General features: G+C 37.7%; 1 protein-coding gene across 2 annotated transcripts in view; it reads right to left on the bottom strand.

The window, feature by feature from the left end:
* The window catches only part of LOC121388832, a 123397-nt gene that overhangs the window by 92939 nt on the left and 21386 nt on the right, over window positions 1-9072 (bottom strand). For both annotated transcript variants that reach the window (XM_041520345.1, XM_041520346.1), the window contains exons 8-9: window positions 4270-4404; window positions 2729-2863 (exon numbers count right to left, since the gene is read on the bottom strand). In XM_041520345.1, coding sequence (XP_041376279.1) covers window positions 2729-2863; window positions 4270-4404 — 270 coding nt within the window. The remainder of the gene's footprint in view (window positions 1-2728; window positions 2864-4269; window positions 4405-9072) is intronic.

Below are 9072 nucleotides of genomic sequence, written 5' to 3'. Positions count from 1 at the left end.
ACAAGAAATAAATTAACCGGACACCGTTTCTAAAAATAGAAATTGGCTACTGCTTCCGGATAAGTTTGCTGTGACAAATGACGTTTGAAAGCAGATGTACTTTGTCATTTTGTACACCAGACATCTGACTTGGTTAGTTTTATATAGGGGGGTTGGCTTATATACAAGGTCTATAATTTTAAAGCCGATTTGGAGGGTGAAACTAGGGGGTCGGCTAATGCATGGAGTCGGCTAATACACAGCGATATACGGTATATATATATATATATATATATATATATATATATATATATATGGCTAGTGAATTGTTAAAATCACCTATTCCATGTTCCATATTTTTTTAAATCCTCAAACTCTAGGCGTTTGGTGCTTGTATCAAGTTTTAACGGTTATTTTTGTTCCCCTAAGAATTCAATATGACGCAGGTGGTAAGGTGTGTGTGTCCCGTGATCGTGACTATGTGGATCTACAAAACAAAGCTGGCTATGACACAGCACAACTCGAAACGAATCTGGCAAGTGATGTCTTGAAATTTGAGCTGGATTATTATCACATCTTAAGCCAGTGTCTTTCCGCAACATTAATTTTCAATCCAGACCCCGGCAACCTGATCTGGAAGTTGTTTAAACCATAGTTATCATATGTCCTCTCTGTGAGGTATTTCGACACTTGGTCTGTAAAATGCAAAAGGAAAATTGTTACCGGCATAGTGGCTGCTCTAACAAACAGCGACAAGGTATCATTTATATGCATTTCCCCCATTGACAGGAAAGTACATATCACAATCTTTAATGTACCGGTGAATGCCATTAAGTACAATAAGACCAGGTGTAAAACATATCTAAATACAGTTTAATGCATTCGTCATCAACACTGATCTGGTGCGTGATTAAGTATAATGTTTGTCTAATGCGATCGTAGAATTGTACACACACACATTTTATTTAAACATACTATAGCAGTAACCACTTTGTTATAATGACCAGAGATATCTCAGCATTGGAACATCTGAAATGCTACAATTATTCCAGTTAATGTAGTAATATCTAGATATTTTAGCCCAGAAAATATGAATGTGCATACATTTCAACTACTACAATGAACAATATTTATTATTAGTATGCATATTTATTTTATGCCATTTATATAAAGGGGGCGCTTCTTCTAACCAATTAGTTATAATATGAACTACCATGAACGGGCTCCGATTTAAAGAAAAATACTTGACCTGTATCTACTAATTCATGTTCAACTCTATGTGAAATATTATATAATGTCTATAAAATATACAATGACTAGAAAAGTTACAATCCTGAAATGATGCCTTTGAAATAATATAAACTAATTTCCCTCTATGCTAAGTAAATTAAAATATTTTATTGCGTATGGTCATAAAACATTTATCATCTTTGGGCCAGCATCCTTTTTACAATAAACAATTCCCAGGCATTTTCATTTTAAATTGCAACTTAAATTAATTTTTTTATATAATATTCAAACTGTCTACAAAATACAGACATAGCTAGATCATAATTTTTAACTAAGGTTGTTGCATATGGGAGTCATGTTTAAAAAAAGAAAGAAAGAAAGAAAGAAAGAAATTTTATATTTAATGACACACTCCACACAACTACAGGTATGTGGTGTCAGACATGTGGTTAATGACCACAAATATATTTTAGAGAGGAAACTATGGGCAACTATTTTTTTATTAGCACCAAGGGATCTTTAATATATGCATCATCCCACAGACAGGATAGTAGGCCTACATATCATGGTCTGTAACACCAGTTGTCAAGCACTGGCTGGAACGAGAAATAGTCCAATGATTACACTAACAGGGATCGATCCTACACTGACCGTACACCAGGCCAGCACTTTACTACTGGGCTATGTCCTGCCCCGGCAAATTAATTTAATTATATTATTTGTTTCCCTCTAATACACATAGTAACTATTCAGACTAAAATAAGGGAAAACAACTTTCCTGTTTAACTAGGTTCTTTGTCTCTGTTCAGTTAATATTTTCTTAACTGCGTGTTTCTTCTGTAGAACTAAATGAACTCTGCAATCACTTCTTATTAAACTATTTACATAACCGGCATTTATTCAGCAACTAGTTAACAACACACACATTTTACCACATTCCAGATGTCTAAGAACTAAACACTTCCAGCCCCCCCCCCCCCCCCCCCCCCCCCCCCCCCCAATTGTTTGCAGTCCATCTCAGATTATCACAAACGGACCGGTCATCGTGATGCGTAAACAGTCAATTCTAGCTACCTCAGCCAGAGTTATTTCTTTGTAAGCCAAAACACCCAGCCAGTGCAGCATGGCACCTAGGATTCAATCTTCTCAGACAGTTTACAGCCCACCACAATCCAGTGTTGTAAGCTAACACATTATGTCTGTCAGCTATGGGTGATACTACAAAATTCTAGAGAGACAGTATAAGGTAGTGCTAAAAACATGGTTTTTGCCTTTTGTGGATATGGACATAAAAGATAATTGGTTTGGGTTCCGTTCTATAAAAGCATAAATAAATGATTGGTTTGAATGCGATATTGTGAAATGATAGTACACCTTCCCATGATGCTGACAAGGTGATTAACTCATTTTTGTATAATTCACCATATAATGGGTTCTGGCACTAACCCTCGATATATTTATATAAAGCATCTTACCATTACAATTATCATGAACACAATGTTTATATAAAGCTTCTTACCATTACAGTAATCTCCATACCATCCATCTGGACAACCCGATTCACATCTTCCCGTATGCTTGTCACAAACTTCATTCTTATCTCTACAGTTACACATTTTGTCACACTTATCACCATGCCTGGAATCTTTACACACTGTATTAATAAAACACAAACAGATGATCACAATTTCCATCCCAGCTGTCATTTGCACAGGGTTCATAGCCTTAAATACCAAACAAATTTAAAGACTTTTACCTGTCATTTTCAAAGACTTTCAAAGACTTTTACACAGCAAGGGGTGTGTGTGTGTGTGTTGTGGGTTTTTCAATCAGTATTGACCATGCATGCCAGCAGTCTTTATGTACAGTGTTTGAACAAAACAACAACAGATGCCATACATTATTATCAGCGTGATCACCATGCCAGTCATCTTTATGCACTGTTTTAAGTTAAGGGTGGGACATATAGCCTAGTGGTATAGCGTTAGCTTGATGCGCAGTCAGTTTAGGATCAATCCCCGTCGGTGGACCAATTGGGCTATTTCTCGTTCCAGCCAGTACTCCACAACTGGTTTAACAAATGCTGTGGTATGTACTATCCTGTTTGTGGGATGGTGCATATAAAAGATCCCTTGCTGCTAATTGAAAAGAGTGGTGACAGCGGGTTTCCTCTCTCAATATCTGTGTGGTCTTTAACCATATGTCCAACGTCCAGGTGCTTATTCATTTCAAAATGGTCACAGACCAGGCACTTATTGGAGACTTACGACATACAGTTAAACAGTTGCAATACTAATACTACAAACTTTCCCATTTAACTCGGACAAAATCCCAGTCAAATACATACATGTATATGTTTTATCCGCTTGAGTGTTGAACAAAATGGGCACGCATGCAGTATCACAAGCTTTAACTCAAGACTACAACAACTGAGCATACATTTCTAGCTAAACTACATTCTATGTAACTATATTATGACTAAAAATATACGGTTTTAAAAATGTAACAAAAGTATACATTTTATATTTAATTTCAGTGAGGATATTTAACAGGTAGGAGCTTACTTTCACCCCTCCCCTACATATCCAAGTACCGTTTACATAACTGAACTAAGAACCCAAGAAAAACAAGTAAAAAGAAAACAGCAAAAATAAAAAACAAGAAAAAAATATTATATTTAAACTAGTGACCATGAATAGCATGTTTTCATTTGATTTATTAAAAAGTCACTAACATGTCAGCTGACCTTAATTTATATTCACGAAAGGCTGGTGGAAGGAGCTTAAACTAACATTCAATGGAACCTGATGAGTATTTTTTTAGACGAAGCTGTGAATGTGACAGGAAAATTATTCAGTAAATGGCATTAAACGATAATGGTAGAAACATGATCATTCTAGGAATCGACCAACATAACTTTTGAGTTGTAAATGTCTAGGGTTTTTTCATTTTTTAAATTCAGCATTTTTAGGGAACGGGGGTCTGTGTTTAATAGATCTTCATTTCCTACCAAATGCCCGTGTTTCTGTTTGGTAAAGGTGAGACGAAAAAGGGTCTTACATTCACAATAGGCTCCAGTCCATCTAACTGCACAACCTGATGTACATTCTCCAGTCATTGGGTGACAAACTTCAGTTTTATTCCTGCAATGGCACTCTTCTGTACAGTCTTTACCATAAAAAAAACCTTCACAATCTGTTTTAATAAAACACAACAAATGAAACAGAGCAGGCCACACCATGGCTAGGGATGGGACAATTATTTGATGTTACCAAAAATCGCTGTTTTAGGCGCAAGCTTCGCTGCAGTTTCCCATTTGCGAACCTCAGTTCATATCAATTTTGTTTAATTTTTAAATGGATATGTATAAACGTTTCCACACCTTTCTGGTAGTCCCAATGACCTGTACAGTATTTTGGCCAATCACAGCGCTCGATGCACTTACACCTAAGATTTTGCATGGGCGATAATTTAAGTGCCATTTGGATCCTGCACAGAACCTGCAAATTTCTTGCCCGGACTGTAAAAATTGTAACCTCCCAAAATAAGGACTGACTTCAGTGATTAAACATTTCACGTTTTGTCCCAGTCGTCAAAATTTAAAGGAATAAACACCATGCAGTTAACTTGAAGAATTATAAAATGGCGCCCAAGGCCGTCGTATGTGCTATCCTGTCCATGGGATGGTGCATATAAATGATCCATTGCTGCTAATCGAAAAGAATAGCACATAAAGTGGCGACAGCGGGTTTCCTCCCTCAATATCTGTGTGGTCCTTAACCATATGTCCGACGCCATATAACCATAAATAAAATGTGTTGACTGCGTCGTTAAATAAAACATTTCCTTCCTTCGTTCAGATTAATTGAACTGAGTAGGTGTTTCTGCTGGTTGACTACTGTCCCAGAGTCCCATCATAAGCTTGGTAGCCTTTTTTTCTTTTTCCTTTTTTATTATTTATTTTTTTTTAATAAAAAATGGAGGTGATGAAACATATGAAAGACTGGGCCAAGGCAGTAAGGCTGCCCTCCCTCCACCACCACAATAAAAAATCGACCTAGCTGACAAAATTGATGTTAAAGTTGCGATTTTGTATTGAATACTATGCAAAACTGAAATTTTAAAGCAGTAGTTTGGCCACTTCAACATGTTGTATGTGTTTAAATTAATTTCATTTGATAAGTATAACAAAACTTTATGGGTTTTCTTTAAATTTATACCCCTTGACCTTTAATGACTTTTCAAAGCTGACCTCCACTGGAATATGATACAGCACATCATCCTATACGGAATAAATATGGTGGTCACTTTCATTTTCTCTCTGGACAAACTAAATCTTATTTTAATCCTTCAGGGGTGCAGAAATCGAAAATATTTTACTAGCCCGCCGGACCAGAGCCTACTAAAATTTACTAGCCCATGAGAATTTCTACTAGTCAGCCAGCCTATAAAACTATGTATTTCTTTCTCTCTGTCTCTGTCTCTCTCGTTAAAAATACCTGGTAAGTGATCAACATCACGTGGCAAACGAACAAAATCTGTGACTGTCTTTCTATTTCTGTCTCTCTCCGTCTCTCTCTCTCTCTCAATATATATATATACTACTCAAAAGAATTTAAGGGTCAAAAATTAGATTGTATTAGATTGATGATGTAAACTACACCAAAATGTTTATTTATTGTTCCATATTTACAAAAAACCACAAATAAACGTCACTGTATACAAGAAAGTCACAAGACATGCTGTCAAAGTTGAAGGTTGTCAAACGGATTTTACACATTAGAACATTCGTTTAATAGTGTGTGAATCCACCCCTGGCGCGAATACACTCGACACATCGTTGCCTCATGCTATTGATCAGACGTCTGAAGAACTCTTGGGGAATGGCCTGCCACTCTGCCATAAGAAGTTGACCCAGATCATGAAGGCTGGCCGGAGGGGCATGGTTATCCCGAACTCTCCTGCCTAATTCGTCCCAGGCGTGCTCTATTGGGGCCAAATCAGGCGAATATGCTGGCCAATCCATCCTGGCGATACCTTGTTGTCTGAGAAAGTCCGTTACCACCCTGACGCGGTGGGGTCTGGCATTGTCATCCTGCAGAACTGCCCCGCCGCCAATCTGCTGAAGGCCTGGGAGAACCAACGGCCGGATAATCTCATTCAGATAGCGGATTCCATTCAGATTGCTATCCACCACATAGAGGGGGGTCCTGTGGTGGATAGAGATGCCGCCCCACACCATGACGCTGCCACCATCGAACCGGTGACGTTGTCTAACGTTAACGTCAGCGAAGCGCTCCCCAGGACGTCTGTAGACACGAACCCGACCATCGTTGAACTGGAGACTAAACCTGGACTCATCAGTGAACATCACTCGACCCCACTGAACACGTTGCCACCGCAGATGAAGCGTGCACCAGTGATGTCTGGCCGTTCTGTGACGTGGTAGGAGTGGTGGTCGAACAGCCTGGCGACAGCAGCGTAGATTATTGGCTCTCAGACGATTGCGTATGGTTTGATCAGACACTCGAGTTCCAGTCGCAGTCCGCAGATTGTCACGTAATCGGCGTGCAGTGGTTGTGCGTTGACGTAGAGCCATATTGGTGATGTAGCGGTCCTCTCTATTTGTAGTGCTTCGGGGTCTTCCCGAACGAGGACGATTTCGAACAGAATTCGTTGCTTGGTACCGTTGCCACAGTCGGCCAACGACACTCTGACTGACACCAAGTCTCAGAGCAACATTTCTTTGCGTATTGCCATCCTGAAGCCAAGCAATAGCCCTTCCTCGATCTTCGATAGTCAGCTGAAGTCGTACCATTGTCGAATTTGGAGTGTGCACCGTACACGAACGCAAGCTCCAATTATACGGAAATTCAGCATTGGGAACATCGAATACACGTGCAAAGCGTGCAAATGAAGCGCTTTGTGAAAAAGCAAATTATGGGCACTTAGCAGACCTTTCGCTTTCGCCCTAATTTACGTGCAAATGTAAGCATGTTTTCGCCATTAGAACTAGTCGACTGTCAATAACAGTGGATTTTAATTCATTTATGGGTTGCTTAGACCCACTTTCGTCAAAATGGAACAATACCATGCGTGACATTATGGTCTAGCTGATATAATTGACATTCAGAAAATAATGTTGAAAATATCGTCTGACCCTTAAATTCTTTTGAGTAGTATATATGAGGAGTTCAGGCGCAAAACCCAGCAAGTCCATCTGACTTCGTTTGTTTTAAAATGAAGATTTTTACCTGATGGTAACTTTAATTCTCACTAATTCCACTTTTCGTGTCATGAAATGGTTATGGAGCAATGAACAAAAAATATGAATGTAAAAATATTAACCGTTATTCAAAAACTCAGTAATTACCAAAATGTTATTTTTCTGCAAAACCAAGTAAGTCCACCTTTGGTTTGTTTGCACAACTCAGTAAGTCCATTTCTGGAGACTAGTCTTATGGAAATGTTGCAGTCAAAGAACAGACAATTAGAAACATCTTAAAAGTGAAGGTTGAATTAAACATTTACAAAAGAAGAACTTTACTTGTCCATGGATATACCAAAGTTTGGCAGTTGCTGGCCTATTGTTCCTAGCTAGCCTTCACAAAGCGTTAAAACTGACACTTATTTAAAACGATTGTGCCATCCCAGTCTAATAACAATTACAGTAAGATACTCACTCTAGAATTATAATTATGGAACGATGACTGGAAAATAATGCCAGTTGGGTCACAACATACTCCATCCCCCGTTGGAAGTCATCAAAAGATTACACAAAAGTTCAGTCAGTCATCCCGCCCCCTCCCCCAATTTAAACACACATCCATTGATTTATTGAAATTGGGCTAGTGAGTGTTAAAGTAATTTTTTACAATATTGAACAAAGCTGCCTTTTAATGTATTCTAAGTCATTTTCATTCAGAGTTCTGACAGTACACAAAGCATTTTTATGTGTGCATGTTACACGAGGAAGCAAACCTTCACCACTGTAGTGAGCTGTTTTGGCTATATATAGAACGGGCCAGGGTTGAAAAATATCATGATTTTATTTTTTTAAATAAAAAAAATCAGTTTTTTTTTTATTGAAATCTGATTTTTTAAAATTTAAATCAGATTTATTTGATTTTTATTTTTACTTTAATTTGGAGCTTCTGAATTGAATACTTGCTCCCTATTAAATACACGATTTGGAAGCTTCACTGCATTCTGAAAGGAAATTCCTCGAACATCTAGAAATGAGGCAACAAAATGCATTTCGGGGATTATTGAGTTAATGTTTAAGAACTTGGTGTTTTAGCAAGGATGGCTATATAAGGTTATTTGACACGTGAAGTCAGTGACTTCAAGTCACATCTGTTAGATCTGACTCTAGAGCATCCCCAAATTCGTCCAATTTACCACATTGAAGCAGAGTGGCTTCACTTGACACCTTCTATTGTGTTGATCTCCCAGGATCATCCCAACCATAGATTTGGGGGAATTGTCACTGATCAGTATGACTTGTTAGACTACATGGTGTTGAAATCTAATTGCAATTCAATTATAAATATATGTAAAAATAATTATCTAGCATAAGTAACAATTGATTTTAAATAACACTTCATTTTTTGTACTGCAAGTTAATCAAAAAAAAAAAATGCAATAATCATAAAAATCAAATAAAACATAATTAAGAAAAAAAAAATCGAAATGCATGATTTTTTGCCAGTGATTTAAATCATGATTTAATGATTTAAATCAAACAACTCTGGAACGGGCCGAACTTTGTGGCCGACGTCATTTACGCTTTCTTGTTGGTGATAACATCACAGGTTTGTCAACTGCATCATAAGTTTCCATAACTAGCATGGATAAATTGCC

This window comes from Gigantopelta aegis, chromosome 14, assembly GCF_016097555.1.
Source record: "Gigantopelta aegis isolate Gae_Host chromosome 14, Gae_host_genome, whole genome shotgun sequence".
Classification (NCBI taxonomy): Eukaryota; Metazoa; Mollusca; class Gastropoda; order Neomphalida; family Peltospiridae; genus Gigantopelta; species Gigantopelta aegis.
The sequence above is the reverse complement of the archived record's forward strand: the minus strand, read 5'-3'. Positions and strand labels throughout refer to the sequence as shown.